Source organism: Papio anubis, unplaced genomic scaffold (genome assembly GCF_008728515.1).
Source record: "Papio anubis isolate 15944 unplaced genomic scaffold, Panubis1.0 scaffold139, whole genome shotgun sequence".
Lineage (NCBI taxonomy): Eukaryota > Metazoa > Chordata > Mammalia > Primates > Cercopithecidae > Papio > Papio anubis.
The window spans coordinates 40,566-61,019 of NW_022161347.1; the positions used below are offsets into that span (position 1 = coordinate 40,566).

The 20,454-nt window shown below is 39.7% G+C and overlaps 1 protein-coding gene across 1 annotated transcript in view; it reads left to right on the plus strand.

The window, feature by feature from the left end:
• Window positions 1–20,454, plus strand: part of LOC116272615 (probable phospholipid-transporting ATPase IM) — an 88,419-nt gene that overhangs the window by 37,293 nt on the left and 30,672 nt on the right. Inside the window, exons 7-9 of the mRNA XM_031661365.1 lie at window positions 3,099–3,246; window positions 6,081–6,264; window positions 6,816–7,039. Of these exons, the coding sequence (XP_031517225.1) occupies window positions 3,099–3,246; window positions 6,081–6,264; window positions 6,816–7,039 (556 nt within the window). The remainder of the gene's footprint in view (window positions 1–3,098; window positions 3,247–6,080; window positions 6,265–6,815; window positions 7,040–20,454) is intronic.

The following is a 20,454-nucleotide window of genomic DNA, read 5'->3' on the forward strand; positions in this document are numbered from 1 at the left end:
AGGTAGGGTAGTAAGGAATGGAACTGGGAATTCAAATCAAAATTTCATGTACTTTCTCCCTTTCTCTACTATTGGCAGGATAGGGCTGTCCCTTAACTGTCCCTCTGGCACTGTGTCTTAGTCCAACCTAGAGGCAAGCTGTGGCTGACTCTATGTGTAAACCAGCTTGCTACAGGAGACCAAGAACTGTGAAGGTGAAGACCTAGGTTCTAGCCGTGGGTCTGACACTAGCTAATCAAGTGGCTAGAAGTCAGATAACTCAACTGTGGAAACATGAGCTGTCAGAGGCAGTCCTTATGTCTGAATCCAGTTTACCAGGTTCCAAGCTCAAAGCTCTGGCTTTTGTATCAAAGTCCAGATTCTCTTCTTTTAAACAGGGTGTCATGGTTTCAATCCCTTTCCCAACAGATTCTTTTTTTTTTTTTTTTTTTTTTTTTTGAGATGGAGTTTTGCTCTTGTTGCCCAGGCTGGAGTGCAGTGGTGCAATCTTAGCTGACTGCAACCTCCACCTCCTGGGTTCAAGCGATTCTCTGGCCTCAGCCTCCTGAGTAGCTGGGATTGCAGGCATGTGCCACCAAGCCTGGCTAATTTTGTATTTTTAGTAGAGATGGGGTTTCTCCATGTTGGTCAGGCTGGTCTTGAACTCCGACCTCAGGTGATCCGCCCGCCTTGGCCTCCCAAAGTGCTGGGATTACAGACATGAGCCACTGCGCCCGGCCCCAACAGATCAATTTAACCTTTCAATATAGAGTGCCTTAAGAGGACTGACTAGACGACTCTTTTTTCCGACCATTCTCTTTTCTTTTTATAGGTTGTATGCAAGCCAGTATGTGCCTAACTATGCTTTGCTGTGCTTGTGGTGGCGTGGGGCTGTGAATGCCACAGTTGCCTCAACTCTTCATGCAATTCCGCATGCCAAGAATTGTAATAAACTGTCCTTCATTACGCAGCTTGGAAAAACAGGCACTCTTTTGTTTTAGCATTTGCTATTTGTATTATGTGGTTAAGCATTGTATGTTACGCTTGCAAAAATATATAGCTCGTAGTCATTGAAGGGAGTTGTGTGTAGCTTTTTCCCTTCCTAATAAATCGTTTTTGTGAGAACCAGCTGGTGTTTGAAGAGCTAAGTTCCAGGAAGAAAAAGAAATGACAGCTATAGAGCGTGGGCAAAGTTCTAAAAATATGGAAGCCCAATCTGGCCAAGAGATGTTGGCCTGTGCAGAGAAAGTGCAGTGACAATATCAGCAGAGCCAGAAAAACTGTCCCTTTTCTGCCTGGAAAAGGGTTCATGTGAGATGTTAGGAAGACAGTTTAAGGAGAAAAAAGTCCTAAGTAAATAGAATTTCAGCCAATACTTTAATGAACTTCACCCTTCTTTGGAATGTTTTCACTCTCTGAGGGGAAAACAGAGATTGAGTCATTTATACAGCGAGTGAGAACTTTACTCAAAATGAGTACTCAGGAGATGTTTTCCCTGTGGTGCTTTCTGAAGTCGCAATTTATGAGCTCTGCAACATTGTCGGAGAAATGTTCATTTCCAAGGAAATTGTCTCCCTTGCTTTCTTTATTATTTGGCACTGTAAATTTTCATGACTGTGAGGAGGATTCCCTGACATAGTTATCTGATGGGAAAGTCTGATCCTCTCACTTAAAACAATGATTTTTCATGTCTGTTCTACCTCCCTCTCCCCTTTGTAACTCCCTAAATTTCACACGTAGCACTCTGACTTTATAAATCTTTTTCTTTGATTCTGCAAACTGATTGTTAAATGTATGATATCATTCTTGGAACCATGTGACCTCTGGGTTCCTAAACGCAGATGTGATTTTGGTCCTGGACAGCAGAAGGAGATATTGAGCTTGAAGTTAATGTATCTTTTTGTTTTGTTTTTGTTTTTAAACTTAGTATGTAAACAACTGGTGTTACATTTTCAAATAATTAGACAGCCGAGGGCTAAAATAGTTATTTTGGTAAGTGGACATTCTCTTCTTTCAGAGAAGACTCAGCATAAAACGATTTTAATAAATATTTTCTACACAGGATGAGTAATTTCATTTCACCAAAAGACATAGTATTCACTTTCTGGTCTTCTGTTACTCCCCATGTTCTCCTGAGCGCTCATTTTGTAAATGCCGGTTATGACCCATGCTGGATAGTTCTCTGGTTGTGGTTGAAACTTCTGTAGGTATGTCAGCTTGCCCTACGTTACTTCAAAGCCTGCACTCAAGTGCTCTTGAAGAGGAAATTCCCTTCCTTTAAAGGTATCATCTTTCCATTTTGGAGAGAACAGTAGAATGCCACTTCTAAGGGTGCTCTGTCACCCTACAATCTTCCTCTTAGATGGCAGAGATGCATGGGATGTGGGCAGGATTGTTTTATAGCTACTGCTAATTAGATCTGGAGCATTTGGAGGGCGTTTCCATTTGGAACAAGCCTCTATAATTTGGTGTCTAGTTTTTATCCTAGAAGATTTATTATATTTTTTAAGCTAATGAGTACATTTTTTGCTTAAAATTGTCTATTCTATTATAATGGCTATGCCCATTCAGTAAGTGCCATCATTTTTTTTCTTGTTAAAATTTTTAAAAAATATATTTCTCAGAGGACCGCTATTTTAAGCTGGATCGTATTACATTGTACCTCGATTGATGAATTTATTTTATAGATAGATGCCCTGGAATTCCTAGAAGATTTCATCAATTGTCTTTAGTCTTGTGCTTTCCATTATTTAACAGTATTGCATGTCAGACAGTGGTTCTTAAGCCCTTGAAGCTCAGACAATCTTAAGTACCAAATCTATCAAGATCCCCTAGTTCAAACGCAGCTCAAGATGGTGATTTAGCTTTTAGGTAATTTGAAACGTTTAAGATGATTGTGTTTTCACTGTGTTTACTCTCCTACATACTGGAATTTGGAAATTTGCTATGGTATTCCCATCACAAAGAATTATCCAGCTTGCTTACTGAAACTGGGTCTTATGCCATATTCTGTCTGAATAGTGGTGAAATAAATTTACCTCTAGGCGAGTTTCTTGTTAGAGTTAGTAGGTATGCTCTGTATGCTTTGTTATGTTTCACTTTTCACTCTCTCCTTTAAGGAAAGCAAAAGAAAATTTGTCTGGACAAAACAGAAATGTTTCCAATGGCCATGTAGTTTGTGAAAAAAAGCAGCAGCTGGAGTTGGATTCTATTGTAGAAGAAACCGTAACAGGAGATTATGCCTTAATCATAAATGGCCACAGTTTGGTGAGTTTGTCTAAGGTTTTTGTCCTTTCTTTTTCTTCACCGCAGTAATCATCTCTTTTGTGCTATCGTAATGAGACCTCCTTTGTCTTTTCCAGACAAATGTCACTACTAAATACAGGGCATACGCGATGATTTCCTGTTTGCAAAAGGAAAGGAAACTTCTAATCTATATCTCATACATTATTGTTTGGATCACCACAGTGAAGGGGAGGCTCCAAATAAATGCTAAATTCACAGAATATCAATCTTGTCTAAATGACTGTAGACCACTTAGCAGTATTATTTAAGTGCCTTTCTAGAGGGGAGTGTTACAGCTCACTGTTACTTAATTAAAATAATGCAAGTGGGTGGATGTATTATAATTATTGCTCTTACTAATGTTTTTGACTTGTGGAGCACAACCTGACCTTCATGTAATTACTATACCAAATTATTGCCATTAAGATACCTCTAGTGGTTTTTCTAAATAGCAGCATTTTACAGCAATGCCAAACAATTTGCTTTGATTAGGAAATCTGGTTCTTGTCCTAATAGAATGAACTTGCATTGTACTTTTAATGTAGTTCAGATTCTAAATCTTGAACAAACATGAAAATACTCTTCTGAGTTTCTAATTTAAAATACAAAAGCTCCAATTACACACCAGTGAAATTATAATTTATATGCACAAAGAATTAATCTCACATCTTTCTCTGGCTTTGATGATCATTTTTCACTTTGGAGTTTGGAAAATAAATATATCTTCTTGTAGACAGTTTCTTAGAGGACAAAAGAAGTTGGATATGAGGATATTGTGTTTTCTCCCTTGCGATCAGCTGTCTGTTGTTAGCTCTTAGTGCTTAGAGCATTATCCAGCTGGATTCCAGACATAATGATGTGTTGCCTTCTACACCATGGAAAGTTACAGAGCTCAGCTGCAGGCCAAACTCAGTTGAAAGTTTGTCCAAATGACACAAAATTCTCTTTTGCACAGAATAACAGTAACTGAAAATTATGACTGTCATCTGGGTCTTAAAGCTGGTGGCCCCCAAACTGAATTGCCCAGAGACCACAATATAGAAAGGGGACCTTATGAGTTATACTTTGACTTTCTCTCAGGCTCAAAGGATCCAATGTGTGGTGGTATTAGAGTACTCAGGTGATAATTTATACCATTTTCTCTCTCTGTCTCTAAGTACATTGAAAGAAGGAGGTAAGATAGATGCTCTTCAAGAACCCCGTCAGCTTCAAAGCCTGAAACTCATGGAACCATGAAATGTCATTTTTAATTTAAGGAGACTTGACTATGTTTTTGCTAGTATGGTCAGAATTTTTTTTTTTTTTCCTAAATCATGATTCTAATTTGCTTAAATCCTGATGTTTTGCAGAATGTAATTGGGCCTTTGTTTTTGCTCAGAGTCTTAGCATAGTTTTTCACTTGCTGATAATAAAAAGAGAGAGAGAGAAAGAGAGAGAGAGAGAGAGAAGGGGGAGAGAAAGAGACCATTCTAGGCAAGACAGGCAGTTATCTGTTTTCTCTTTCAGAAACAGTGATAATATTTGAAAATGCCAACTCACAATTTCACCTGGGGATTATAGATTTGAACATGAGAATTTTCTGTGCTGAGTTATGTTTTTATATTCATTTACCGATCCAGCCATTCATCCATTGGCATTTTTATTAAGCCTGCCCAGGTCACAGTGCTGAAGTCTGAGGATAAGATTGTGAATAGAACATGGTTCTTGTTTTAGGGAATGCTGTCTAGTGGATGAGATAATCACACAGTGGTATGACAAATACTGTAAAAGAGGAATGAACACAATGCTTTGAGAGCACAGAGGGAGACAAATTTACTTCCTTGTGGGAGAATCAGGGAAGACTTCCTGGAGAGAGTGATATTTTCAAGGAGAGGTAATGGCAAGTACAAAGGCACAGAGGCAAGAAAGAGCCCATTCAATCATGAGGAACAAGCAATTTGGCATGATGGGAAAAAAGTGTAGACTTAAATGTGATGCTAGAAGATAAAACTCAAAAGGAACGCAGGGGCCAGATTGTGATGGGCTGTGAATGTCTTGCTAAAGATTCACGCAAAGATACTGATGACTCAAAGTGTAAGTGGATTTCTGTTTCTTCTTAATGTGTTTATTAAAGAATTTACAGTAAAACATTTTCTAGGAAAAATATCGCACAGTTAATTGGAAGGGATTGTGCTATCTTTTTAAGTAATTTCTTGGCATATCTAAAGGCTCTTACGCATTTGGATAGGAGCAAGAGTAGAAACGGTTGAGGAACCCTGTCTGTGACACAGCTTGCATGCCCCTCTTTTGCACAGGCCTCTCTGGGTTTCAGTCATTATGTTCTTCAAGGGACAATCCCCAGATCATCTGCTTTTCATCCTGCCTGCACATTAATAATCACAACAACAAACTAAATATACAAAACAACAATGCAAAGAAACAAAAAGCCCATCACATAGAATAAACAAATCATCATCATTTGTAGTTCATTCTAAACTTGGTGAGCTGGTAGATAGGTTCTGTCTTTTGTTTTCAGCAATTTTAATGGTTTCTAGAACTTCTCCAGCATTTAACTCTCTCTCTCCAGTGCAGCACTATATCAAGGAAGACATATAAATGGCAGTTTCTTTTATTTTTATTTTGAAATTCATTAGTAGTATTTTTAAGTTCGCTTGGTAGGAGTTCAACACTTATTTCTTTAGTTTTTGTTGCTTGTGTGATTCTGAATCAACAATGACTTTTTGAAGTGAATGAAACAGTTTAGCAAACAAATCAGTTGAGAAACAAGACATTTATTGTTTCCTGTTCTTTTTTGAATTTTATTTTTAATCACACAGGCTCATGCCCTAGAAAGTGATGTCAAGAGTGATCTCCTAGAACTTGCTTGCATGTGTAAGACTGTAGTTTGCTGCAGGGTCACTCCACTCCAGAAAGCCCAAGTGGTAGAGCTGGTGAAGAAGTACAGAAATGCTGTTACTTTGGCCATTGGTGATGGAGCCAATGATGTCAGCATGATTAAAAGTAAGAGGATATTTGCTCAATGGGGTATGCTGCATACATGGGGTCCTCAGTTTCAGCATTTGGCAATATATAATCACTAGATTGCGTTAAAATTTAATTTTGCCAGTGATTCTAAAATGAATGATACCTCTGGGTCCAATGCTACCACCATTATTAGCATTCATAACAAAATTTCTTTGTCTTTAAATAAACCATTTGTGTATTTTTAGGCTAGAAAAGGACGTCATTCACCTTATACTATTTGAGGAAGTAAGTAGGTACAGTGTAGAGGAAAGAACACCAGGCCCACATTTGTAATATGTGACTTTAACCCCATCTTTGCCACTTAAAATTCTAAAAACTTCTGTAAGTCACTGAACTTTTCTGAGCCTGGCTTCCTCTTTTGTAAAACTAAGATAAATACCTATCATAAGCGTTTCATGAGGTAATATATGTGAAAATTTGTAATTGCAATGGCTACAAGTTTTCCATAAATAAAAGAGGAATGACAAGTTTCTGAAAGAGAGCGTGGCTTTGTTTTGGGAATGACAGTGTTCCTCTTTCCTTTGTAGGTGCTCACATTGGTGTTGGCATCAGCGGCCAGGAAGGATTGCAAGCAGTCTTAGCCAGCGACTATTCATTTGCACAGTTTAGATATCTCCAAAGGCTTCTCCTTGTTCATGGAAGGTGGTCTTATTTCCGAATGTGCAAATTCTTATGCTATTTCTTCTATAAGAATTTTGCATTTACACTTGTGCATTTCTGGTTTGGTTTCTTCTGTGGTTTCTCAGCCCAGGTTGGTAAAAAGCATTTTTTTTTTCATATGATATTACAAATGACTCTTCTTCATAGCTCTTTACTAATAATAATAAATTGAGAGTTTTTAATGACTGATTCAAGTGACAGTATTACAATTACGTAATTGATAGTTGACTTGAGCTTTGCACCCAAGAAGAATATGTATCTAGCTGGAATTTTATTTATTTATTTTCTTATTTAGATAGTCAACCAGTGAGTACTCCTTCCATGCATACTTTAGTTTTTGTTGAAATGTTTTTGGTATGACAGGTAAGCTTGTAGAGTTTTAATTTAGAACAGAAGTCTGCGAATCACTAATAAGAAATTTTGAGGTATCTTTACTGGGAAGATGGTTTCTTATCTAACACACTAAATGTATCTGGGCTGAGGGTAAATGTGTTTTATATTAGGGAGAAGTAATTGGTAGTCTGACACCAAAGCTGTTTAGACAGCAATTCATCAGCTAAAAGTTGATCCTATAGATAATACTAGTAGGAAGAAAGAAAAATTAGCAAATTTATAAATTAGGATTCTGTTTTTATCACTTCTTATACATTTTAAAGGATAGTTATTTAGCCACACATCTTCAATATCAGAAAAGTTTTGACCCAATGAATCAACTGTAAAATGTAATGTCTATATCATCTAAATATACTTGTAAATTTTAAAAAAGTTTTACCAAAAACTTAAATGTAGATATGGCATTGACATTTTGAACAACACAAGAAAAAGATTGTCCTTGAGAATGAAATGGTAACCATAACTCTCAGAGATTTATCCAGTTGTTCTTCCCTTCTTTGGGTTTTATCAATGACACTGGATTCAACGATATGCATGAAGGTGATTTTTAAAAAAATCATTTTATTCCAAAAAGACTGAATATAAATGAAATCTTGGCATCTTCTGTTCTCTTACATGTACTGAGGGAGATTAGTGAATTCCTTTTTACAATGAAAATACATTTTCAATATTTTTCCCTTTTTCTGGGAAGTTGAGATTTCTTAAAGTGAGGCACATCTGTTCCCATTCCTAATTTTCTGTTTTTAGGATAACATGCCCCAAACTAAGAGTAGATTATGTTGATATTTTTGCCTTTTTTTTTGGTTAATCTCTTGACATTTGAAGTAAAGCAGAGTCTTGATTTTAGCTACTCAGAATTAGAACTTATCTTAGTGCTACTTCAGAGTAGGCATGGGGCTGGGGATATTTACATGCTCATAATTCCTCCTTTGTCCAACAAAGACAAGCATGGGAATGTGGCCTGTGGCTTCCTAGTCTGTTGATTTTCCTTCCACATGAGAACAAAGCAAGACCATCTGCTAACGGGTGTTTCTAAGAGATCTAGTTTTCATATTCCAAAGGCTTAAGGCTGAAGAATCTCAAGACTATGAAGGGACAAACCCCATTTAAACCTCTTAGAACACAGAAGAGTAGTCAATGATTTGTATGTGCAGACGCACTAAGCTTGAATAGGCAACTGTTCCTCTAAGTTGTCTGTTAAAACTGTGAAGTTGAAACTAATGTTCAGTGACTTCTAACTTCTACATTTAGGTTATTTTCTGGGTTCTGATAAAATTGGTCAGAGCCAGATGTTAAGCAACTAGAATTTTTATTCTTTCATCGGTATTTGCATTTTAAAAGAGCAAGGGAGAATAATAATTGCCCCAAAGACATGAGCAGCTTGATGGTTGAACCCAGCCGTAAGGCACACCACCTGTCTGTGATTAGGTTTCTGAAATGTTTGATTTAACAAACATGTTTCTTTTCTGTGTCCCTTTCTTTCCCTTTTGTTGTTTTACACTGAAAGCTCTAGTTAATTGCACAATCTTCATTTTGAATCCATTGTTAGTCCCCGTTGACCATCTGTGTTCTTTCCTAAGCTGGTGAATTGGGCTGGACCAGTGGTTCTCAAGCTTTAACGTGCATGGGAACCACATGGAGGGCTGGTTAAAGCACTGCCCGCTGGGCTCTAGACCCTAGAACTGTACTTGAGAACCACTGGGCTAGAAAACCTAGAAGAATATCCCAAGTTCTGCTTCCTTGAACACAGACCAGAGTAAAGTCCAATCTGCTGACTTTTTGTTTTGTCAACAACATTAGACCCTATTCACCTTTTCAAAAGCAGAGGGGCCAGTTAAGCAAACAGCTGATCTCCCCCAGTTGAATTTTTCCAGAGGATTTAAAATCCTTTCAGCCCTCCTGCCAGGTCACTGTTGCTGAAGCATATTTTACCTGCAGTAAGACAGGGCAAGGTGGACAAAAGATGTCTGTTCAGGGTACAGGATTTCTTTCCCCAATTTAGCTAGTCTATTATGAACTCACCTAGCTTAACCATTAGCTCCTTGAGGAAAAGAAGTACATCTAACTCATCAATACATCTATAATAAAATCTTGAATGTTACCTGCCATATAGAAGGTCTTCTAGTCATTTCATGTTGTTGGGTGTTTCTATAGCCCTTTCCCATGCTTGAGGCAGTTGCAGCAAAGAGAGCCATTCCGACATGCCTACAGTCACTCACACAGTTGCCACTTACTCTACCCACCCCAGGGGCCATCCCTGCAGGCTCTGGATCTGGTCTGTGTAAACGTGTGCAGCCTGACCATCAATGTGGCAAAGGGGCTCAGGGTCTTAAGATCTAAATGTGGTTATGGAACTGATTTCAGAATGTAGAATGCTGTTTTTCTCAGTTGTGTTAATATTAATATGATACAATAGTTAATTGGGCTACGGATGATACATTTCTTAGTTATTTATACATCCTTTCATTCTAGGAAAGACATAGAGTGGATTTTCCAGGTGTTTTGGCTGGTTCTTGGCTGATTTAAATAGGGCAGGATATATTTTTTTAGGCAGAGGAGGAATCACCGTAGAAAAATAATTTGGCCTCTGAATAGGAGTCCTGGACTGCTATCTACTTTGCCGTAATTTGTATGATGACCTTATCAAACGGAGACCTAAGCTTATACTGGAAAGGATACTTTGGTCCCACTATTTAAGGATTTCACTCATTTAATAAATATTCACTAAGCCTTTGCTATGTGTCAGGCCGTGGTGGCTCCCGGACCTTATGTCCTGGGTATGTTAAAAAGTGTGCTCTTGATGGGCATGGCGAAGTGTGATCTCACAAATTTTAGTAGCTATTCATGTTGTGGAAGGCTTAAGGTTTTATTTCCATACTTGTCAGAGAAATAGATGGGCTTTCTAGGAGAGTGACAAGTAGCAATTACTTATCACCTGTTGGAGAGGACAGCCAGTCAGTGACAGTACCCATGTAGTGGCATCAATGTTGTGGGGTCAGCTTCTTTGTAGAATCATGATATTGTTGACACTAACAAGTAGGGATACAAACAAGTCATAATTATAGCTAACATTTAAATAGTACTTACTATGCTTCAGGCGTTGTCTAAATATTTTACCTGTATTAGCTCAATAGTTACAATAACCATATGAAGTAGGTTTTACAATCATGGTCTATATTAGCTTAATTATGGTAGAAAACACATAACATAAAATTTACCAACTTAACGATTTTTAAGTGTAGAGTTCGGTAGTGCTAAGTAGGTACACATTGTTGTGCAACAGATCTCTAAAATTTTTTCATTCTGCAAAGCTGAAACTTTATGTCCACTGAATAACAATTCTCCATTTCTCCTAGTACCTGGCAACCACCATTCGACTTTCTTTTTCTATGAGTTTTACTACTTTAATTACCTCATATAAATGGAATAATATAGCATTTGTCTTTTTGTGACATGCTTTTGTCATTAGCATTTAGCATAATATCCTCAAGATTCATCCATGTTCATCCAGTATTTTTCTTCTTTTTAAGGCTGAATTGCGTTACATTGCATGTATATACTACATTTTGTTTATCTATGTATGCATCTATGGACATTTGGGTTGTTTTCACCTCTTAGTCTGTATCAGTTCTTTGTTCAATATTTTCTAAATAATATTTGGGAGTTCTACTGTCCAGTAAATTCTATTTCTTCCCACTCTCACCTCCCCATCTTCTCTCTTCAGGCTTAAAAATTTACAATTCACATTAGTCTGTGAATTGTAGGCTCTGACAAGTCTGAATGTAAAGAAACACTACTATATTTGACTTCAGGATGCATATATATATGTATTCTCACATCTGACATCTCTAAAACTTGGCTATGTCTTTACAGTCAAAAGTATATTACAATATCCTTTGATCTGGATTGAAGTCAGGTTTTCCAGAGAGCATTTGTGTGACTTCTTCCAGTTCCCTGTGGGCACTGCTGCCAGCCTGAGATCTTTCTCTTTCCATATATTTTTTGAATTCAGATTGCAGATTCTAGTGATTAGCAGCTTGAGGTCCATGTTTTCAAGAGAGATTCTGTCTCTCCCTTTAGTTAGTGCAAAGCTGACACAGGCTAGTTTCCTTGCAGTCCCTTTCTGCATGAAGATTTCTCTTTTACACTGAGGTTGTAGCTCTTTGTTGCCCTACCTTTATGGAAATGTCAGATTCCCCATTTGGTTGAATTTTGGCATTGATAATGGTATTTCTAACAATCAATCGTGCTTTAGAGTCAGTAAGATTTGGTATTATTACCCAAACTCATTTGGCATGGAATGCTGCTTTTTCTTTTGTGTGTATGTGTTTTTGTTTTTGTTTTTGAGACAGAGTCTCACTCTGTCGCCCAGGCTGGAGTGCAGTGGTGTGATCTCGTCTCACTGCAAGCTCTGCCTCCCGGGTTCAAGCCATTCTCCTGCCTCAGCCTCCGGACTAGCTGGGACTACAGGCACCCACCACCATGCCTGGCTAATTTTTTTTTTTTTTTTTTTTTTTTTTTTAGTAGAGACGAGGTTTCACTGTGTTAGCCAGGATGGTCTCGATCTCATGACTTTGTAATCTGCCCGTCTTGGCCTCCCAAAGTGCTGTGATTACAAGCGTGAGCCACCGTGCCTGGCTGGAATGCTGCTTTTTATAAGCAACACATATAATGTCCTGTAGAACAGGTGCCATATGGAACTCACTTTGGGAAATTCTGGAATAGATGCTTCTATAGCAACAATTTCAAAACTTGACATTGCCTTGCTATTTATCCCAGTTCTAGTGTTTTGAAAACAATAAGACGTACAAAGAGCAAAATGATGCCAAGAATATTGTCCCCATAGGAACAGGCTATTTATGTTTCTCCTTTTACAAAACCTTCCACTTTAATAATTAACTCTAGTCCAAGGGACAAAATACCCCTGTTTTATATACCAAAGTAAGGGTTTACATTTAAACTTCTGCAAAGTCTTTTCCATTATTCTCAAAGTTTTTTTTCATATTATAAAAATATTTATATGTGAATATATCTCAACTTTTATGCTACTAAAATCATATTCTTTTATAGCTTTCTTATTAAAAACACAACTTGTCACACTTTGAGAAAGTTTTCTTGATTTACATTCTTCAAACATGTTGTTTTTCTTAATGACATTCTGAAACACAGATTATAAATTATTTGACTATTCTGAGTCTCTAGACATTTAAGATTTTTTTTTTTTTTGTAGACGAGTCTTGCTCTGTTGCCAACCTGGAGTGCAGTGGTGCGATCTTGGCTCACTGCAACCTCCGCCTCCTGGGTTCAAGCGATTCTCCTGCCTCAGCCTCCTGAGTAGCTGGGACTACAGGCACGTGCCATCACACCCAACTAATTTTTGTATTTTTTAAGTAGAGACAGAGTTTCACCATGTGGGCCAGGATAGTCTCAATCTTCTGACCTTGTGATCCACCCGTCTCGGCCCCTCAAAATGCTGGGATTACAGGCGTGAGCTACTGTGCCTGGCCCAAGATGTTGTTTTTAATTTAATAATTTCTGTCTTCCTCATCTGTGAGTCACATGACATTGTCAACTTGCTAATAGAAAGTCTTGCTTGCTATAAAGACAAAATAATGAAAAGGACAAACTCTTGCCCACCTAGAACTGGTTTTCTCATTGGGAAATAAAGAAGTGCATAAATAAGTCTAATAGAAATATTGTATTTAGTTGGGTGCAGTGGCTCACGCCTGCAATCCTAGTACTTTGGGAGGCCCAGGTGGGCAGATCTCTTGAGGTCAGGAGTTTGAGACCAGCCTAGCCAACATAGTGAAACTTCGTCTCTACCAAAAATACAAAAAATAGCCGGACATGGTGAAGCATGCCTGTAATCCCAGCTACTTAGGAGGCTGAGGCAGGAGAATCACTTGAACCTGGGAGGTGGAGGTTGCAGTGAGCCAAGATCACACCACTGCACTCCAGTCTGGGTGATGGAGCAAGACTCCATCTCAAAAAAACAAAAAACGAAAACAGAAAAAACAAAACAAAACAAAAAACAAAAAACAACTTGTATTTAAAGGTAATATGAGAGCATGGGGAAAGGAGAAATGTGTGAGGATCTAGGATGACTTAGGAGGATCTGGGATGACTTAAGCGCAATTAGTCTGCAAGCAAGTGTGTGAATATTTTAAAAATTAAGTGGAGATCTGAAGGCCTGAAATTCTAGCTCCCTTCAGGGATTTGGGACCTGATCTGCAGAAGGATGTGAGACAATGGAGTAAAAGGAGGACATCCCTCCCCTCATACACTTTCCCACTGACCTGTAATTAGCTAAAATATTCTAATTTCTAAAATTGTATTTAACACCAACTCATTCAGAAATACCTTTCAAAAACTGCATGGCATTGAAGGGGGAGCTTACTTAGCAGTGTTGTCTACAGCAAGAAGCCTGTTCTAGAGCAGGTGTTCTACCACTATAAAGATGGAAACTCTGGTGTTCCCCAGCCTCACCCCACATGGGAGTGCCCTGGCATGTTAGCGGTACTGAAGACTGGCTGTGCAGGTGACTTGGATTTGGAATTGGGATGGGCAGGGATCATTGTCTCTTTTCCATTCCCTGTTTTTCCCTGGAAGGGCCTGATTAGCAACAGGTTTAACTGAAAAATGTTTTGGCTTTTTTTAGTACTGTTTTTCTAAGGACAATATGCTGTAAATGAGGCAAGTGAAAAGAAAACAACATATTTGTAAGAACATTAGTCTACAGAGAATGAGAATTTTTGAATGGGGGACAATTTCACCATCATACTCTCTCACTCCCCGTTAAGATCACCCAACATGTGGCTTTGGCCTCCAGCACCATGTGGCGGGTGATGAGGCTTTCTTAGCCCTTAAAGCCCCTTAGATAGCCACGTACTTCCAGTCTTTTAAAGAAAGTCAGCTGTCTGAGGTCTTCCCACTCCCTGCCACCCCTCTCCTAAACTGCTTTAACAGAATTGAAAGCTCCATAGTGAAATGGAGCCAGTAGTAATAACAACTCCAAGGCCTGGCAGAGTTGGTAATAGCTGGCATCTCTTTAGAGGCCATTCCCGGGTAGGCCCAATCTTCTGTCACTTTCTCTGTCCAGTCCCAACAGCAGTGAGAGTTGCATACATATTCTCCAATGCAGAACCTATGGTCTGAATGCTTGTTCATTTACCAACAATAAACTGAGTGCCAGTTTAGGACCAGGTCCACTGATGCCCCCCGCAAGGAACAATAGAGTGAATCAAAGGGATGTTGTTCCTGCCCTCAAGGAACCTACAGTCTGGGAAAGATTTTATTTTCATAAATGCGAAACAAATGTTGAATAACCCCTTAATCTCCTTTCTCTTATTTCTCTACCAAAAGTTTCTTTTGGAATAAATTTACTATGGATAAGCCATGTCTTGGGGCCAACCCTGTCAAATCTCAGCATCATTCATAAGCACCTAAATATTCTTCCCTGTATCTCTCAGCAGATTGTTTGGAAGTAATCCTTTATTCAGCTGAAAACATCTGACCAAATGTAAACAGATTGTGTTTTTTAAGACACAATGTTGACTTTCTAAAACACCAGTTTAATTATTTAATGAAGTGACATGTGCTATTTCTTTACTACATCAGTCTGTCTTTGGTGCCTGGTGGATTTTATCCAGGCAATTATTCTCTGATGAGAGCTCCAGTAGATTCCAGCCAGTGCCCCATCCTGGTAGGTGGGCTGGGGCAGATGTGTAGGCAAATCCAGCTGTGGTGTGCAAGGCTTCAAGAGAGCGGATGGGTGGGAGCATCACTGCCTGTGGGATGGTGGCACTTAGGACATCTGTGATGGATGGTCATGTGATGTAGGCTGGGTTGTAGTTGGTTTATGGACTTTCCTCTGGTTAACTTCAGTACGCTGCTTATGTTGTGATTGGCTTGGAATGTACAGTGAAAAGAACCCACAGACCAGACTCCCTTTTGTTTCCTATATTGGGTGGAATTTCCTGGGAGAAGAAGTGGGAACAAAGAACAAAAAGTATGTATCTTGTTGAAACCTAGAATCTTTACTCTGGCAGAGAATTTCAGAGATACTGAGTCCAGTCCCTCGTTTTACAGAGGAGGAGCCCGATCCCCCCAGAAGCTGAGGATCAGCGGTAGGCAAGGCTAGGACCGGAACCAAGTCTTTTGGCTCGCACTTCAGTGCTCTGCCTACTCTACCTGATGATAAGTGACCTCTTGGGTTGTCATAAATTTGGAAAAGCTAATGGCTATATCCTTTTTTTTTTTTTTTTTAAACTGTCTTCCCTAAACCCCTAATCAGCAAATGTTTCCTTTATTTGGAATCTAAAGGAGAAACGTCCAGAAACACTCAGTTCGATATGACTATGTGGAGGAAATGAGCCCTCTATTGAAAGAGACTTCATGTCTTCTGCGGAGTGTCATAGCTTAGCGCTGTGGGAGGGGCGGGCCTGTCCCTAGGCAAACTGTTTTGTAGAATCATCTGGAAGCTTGAGGACACCTTCTGCTGGCAAATGCTCCAACTCAACTGCCACTGAGAAACAAATTAAATTAAATTTGTTCTAATGAGATTTCCAGCCAGATTTCTGGACCAGAGACATTTGGATAAAGGAGACTAAGTCTCTAAACTGAATCATGGGTGCCTTTTAAGGACATGCCTTATCCCAATCTATTATTGAAACCCATATGAGTTTTGTGGAGTTCACTGTGGGTTTGGAGTCACTATTTATACCTGTAACTTATTTTAAAAGCACCCTATGCCCTCAGGACTTTTCATAAAGAGGAACTGTCCCCCACCAAGAATACAGCTAAATTTAAAAAAAAATTGGTTGAGGTCCTATTTAGAAAATTCATGCTCAAAACTATGCAACTACTGGTACTGTGTACTTGTGAGATGATATTATCTGATAACAATTTATCATTGTCAGTGAGATACAGGGCTGTGTATGGTTTTTTTTTTTTTCTTCAATTCTACTGTGATATGGAAGCAATTATCTTGTCAAGGCTGGAAAAACTTTAGTTCTGTCAAACAGTATAATAAAACAACAAAAAGTTTGGAAAGTGACATGAAAGAGTGCGACTAATCTTAAGGCTTTGATGACTTCATGGATTTGGTTACCTGTGAGCCCATCTCCACCTGGCATGGCAGTTCTGCTCCCCCTCACCTTCCAGATGTGCTCTGGGGAAAGTCCAGAACTGGACAAGTGTTCAGGCCTGGGTCACTCCTCCTGGATGCCGCGAGCTGGTTTTTACTAATTACACAAATCAATCACAGATGTGCTGAGGCTAAGCGCCTCGTATTTATTCCACAGTGTGTTTTCTTTAAATGACAAATGCTTTTTAAGGCCCCCAAAAGGTCATTAGATAGGTTTCCTCTGCAACACATAGGAAAAGGGGGATACATATCTCCAAAGAGGTAGTAAGTTCATCTTGTTATTTGAACAAGGAGCTCGGCCAGTGGTCGAGCAGAAAGAGCAGAAAGCCTTTTGTAGCTGTTTAAGAACTTTATTAAGGTTTATTTAAATGTGTCATTCTATAAATCACAGGTTTTGTGTTCTCCAAGCTGTTTTTAGATTGTAATTTGTAGCTGGAGTATTTTTAACTTTATAAAATGGTTGATAAGGCTGATAAATTGCTCCCATAAAGAAGGGAGCAAGGAGAAGCTTTCCTTAAATAGAAAAACAGTGAAGTTGGAAAAATGAACTCTCCTCCCTCTTTTTTTTTTCTGATCTGTGAAGAGACACTTATAGGATTTTAAACAGACCTGTGACATCTTGTAGTAGCATGGCTTTTCTCTCTTGTTCAGAATATTGGAGATAGGGAACAAATATTTCGGAGGCAGAGGTGGCGTGGCTTCCCCTGTGAGTACAGGTGCCCTAGGGAAAAGATTTTTTTGTGGGACTCCTTTCATAGAAACAATTTGAGTCGCCCAAAATCAGAGTGTCAGCCTAGAAATCTGAAAAGAATCCTCACCCCTCAACTCCCACCCTCCCCTCTCTTCAGGGCATCTGATCAACCTGTGTTGGGTGGGTTGGGAAGGAAGAAGAGGTGGTAAAATGTCTGAGCATGCTTGGAAGGGGAGAAACAGGGAGGTTGATCGGGGCTCGTGTGCCCCTCTCAGCTAGTCCTAGTCACCGGAAGGGGGACTTAAAATTTTTCCAAGGGGATTTAAGGACCGCAAGAAGAAGGGGGGCATTTACTAGAATAGCTATTTGAGTAGCTGCAGATCTCTTGCAAGGATTCTTGAACAGAAACCTGTTGTAGAAGAAACATTGCTTGACCGGGAGTAGTGGTTTATGCTTGTAATCCCAGCACTTTGGGAGGCCGAGGCAGGTGGATCACCTGAGGTCAGGAGTTCAAGACCAGCCTGGCCACATGGTGAAACCCCGTCTCTACTAAAAATACAAAAATTAGCCAGGCATGGTGGCAGGCGCCTGTCATCCCAGCTACTTGGGAGGCTGAGGCAGGAGAATTGCTTGAACCCGGGGGGCGGAGGTTGCAGTGAGCTGAGATCATGCCACTTCACTCCAGCCTGGGCAAAAGAGCGAAACTCCGTCTCAAAAAAAAAAAAAAAAAAAAAACAAAATATTGCTTGTAGCCTTAATTTCTGTGAAAGACCCTGAAGTCTAAACTGTGCTAAGCCAATGCCCATAACTGGCAAATTTGGTTTCTAAGGTAAAGGACTCAGGTTAACACATTTTGGTAGATCCTGAGATAAAAACCATAATTAGAGTGAACAGTGATTGATATAATTAAGTATTCATGAAGAAAGTAATTGTACCAAGGTACTAATTTTTCTTTAAATCTTGTTCTGATGTTATACTGATCTCATGGCTACCATAGTTTATTATAGAAATAAATATCTATGGTTAATTGTCTCAATAAAGATTTCTATTTTTGTAAAAACATAATTAGCATGAAAATGTACCTTTTTATTTACTCATTAAACACATCGCTTGAAGCTTGGATCCTTGCATGCTCCCCCTGTCCTCCCTCCTTTCTTCCTTCCATCATATAGTGCTCACTTATTGAGCACTGTCTTTCAGGTGCTGTAGGGGCATTTACCTCATTTCATCGAATACTCACAGCCTCCCTGTAATCCTGATTATATAGCTGAGGAAACCAAGACTCAAAGAGATTCAGTATCCTACTCAAGTCCACACAGCTGTCTGCTGACTCCTTTACCCTTAAGACACCAGCTTCCTTTTATTGAGCAGGTGCTGAGTTTGGTTCTTGGCCCCCATAGGTCAGTTAGATTACCCGCTCTCAAGTAGCTCGCAGTCTTGTGAGACGGGGCTGGGAACCAGCATATAAATAATTGTAAGTCAGTAGTTAAGAAGCAGTGAGGTATGGGGGCATCATGGAACTACCGATGAGTGGTCTGCAAGCCACTCACGGAGGTAGGGAGTGGCCAGGGCTCAGAAAGTCTTCCTGGAAGACCTCCTCACCCCCGCATCCCATGCTGACCCTTCCAGGATCAAACATATTGAAGCAGATAAGAAGTAAGAGGATGGGCATCCCAGCAGAGGGGACAACAGGAGGAAAGTTCCAGAAGTGAAGCATAGCTTGGGCAGGAACACAAGCCGTCAGGTATTTGGGGAGTGATTTGATATGGTGTGTTGGAGAGAGGGAGAAATCTCAGATTTCTGATTTGGATGCTGGGGTGGATGTGATGGTATCAGATACTGGTATAGGAAACCCAGGAGGGGCAACTGGTTAAGGTAGTATGAGGATGAGCTCTCGTCTTGATATATTGAGTTTGAATCTATGGTGCATCTGTGGGAAAATGCCTAGTAGAAAGTTAAATATGTAGCATTTACTAAAAAGTTGTAAAATAATTAATTCAACAAGTATTTATAGAGCACCTATAGTCAACAAATATTTGTAGAGTATCTACCAATGGCTAGATCCTGCTCTGGGCATTAAAATTGTAGTTGTGAGTAAATTTCTGTTTTCATGGAGATTATATTCTAGTGGGATGAAGACAGATAATAAAGAAATAAATCAGTAAGATAATATCAGAATTGTTAAGAAAGAACTTGGTAATGTAAAAGGTCTCATTGAGAGGGTGAGGTGACACTGGAACTGTGACCCAAGTGTTCAGAGGAAACTTCCATATGAATACCTTGGGATTAAAGTGTTCCAGGCAGAGGGCACAGCCAATGCAAATGTCCTGAGGCAGGAATGAGCCGATTAAGTTGGAGAAAGCCCATCAGCGAAGCCTCAGCTAGGTGAGGGAGGGTGAGAACGTTGGGAGGTGAAGTTGAAGAGGCTGGCAGGCAGGGGACCAGGAAGGGCTCTTAGGACATGATGAATAGGGAGTCTGGATTCTTTCCAAGTAAAATGGAAAGCCGTTAGAGGGTTTTAAGCCAGGTCAATGCTAATGTTGTTATTTTAAATCAGTGGTTCCCAATCTTTTTGGTACCAGGGGATGGTTTCATGGAAGACAATTTTCCACAGACGGGGGATGGTTTTGGGATGAGACTGTTCCACCTCAGATCATCAGGCATAGAACTGGCATGCACAGTTCACAATAGGGTTCATGCTCCTATGAGAATCTTATGCAGCTGCTCATATGATAGGAGGTGGAGCTCAGGCTGGCTTGCCTGCCGCTCACCTGTTGTGCCGCAGGTGGTGACAGGCTATGGACTGTTAAAGGCTGTTGGGGAGCCCTGTTTTAAATGCCAAAAACAGCATATAAAATTGTGTTTATTGTATGCTCTCAATTATGTTAGACAAGGTGAGGGAAAAAGCCTTCAAGAAAACTTATTTTTTTTTTTTTGGAGACAGGGTTTCACTTCTGTCACCCAGGCTAGAGTGCAGTGGTGTGATCTCGGCTCACTGCAGGCTCTGCCTCCCACATTCAAGTGATTCTCCTGCCTCAGCCTCCCTAGTAGCCAGGACTACAGGTGCACACCACCACGACCAGCCAATTTTTTGTATTTTTGGTAGAGAGGTTTTCACCATGTTGCCAAGGCTGGTCTTGAACTCCTGAGCTCAAGTGATCCACTAGCCTCGACCCCCCAAAGTGTTGAGATTACAGGTATGAGCCACCATGCCAGGCCAAGGAAACTTTCCAAATGACACCACTGATTGAGAGAGGTGGTTTCATGCAGTGGTCAA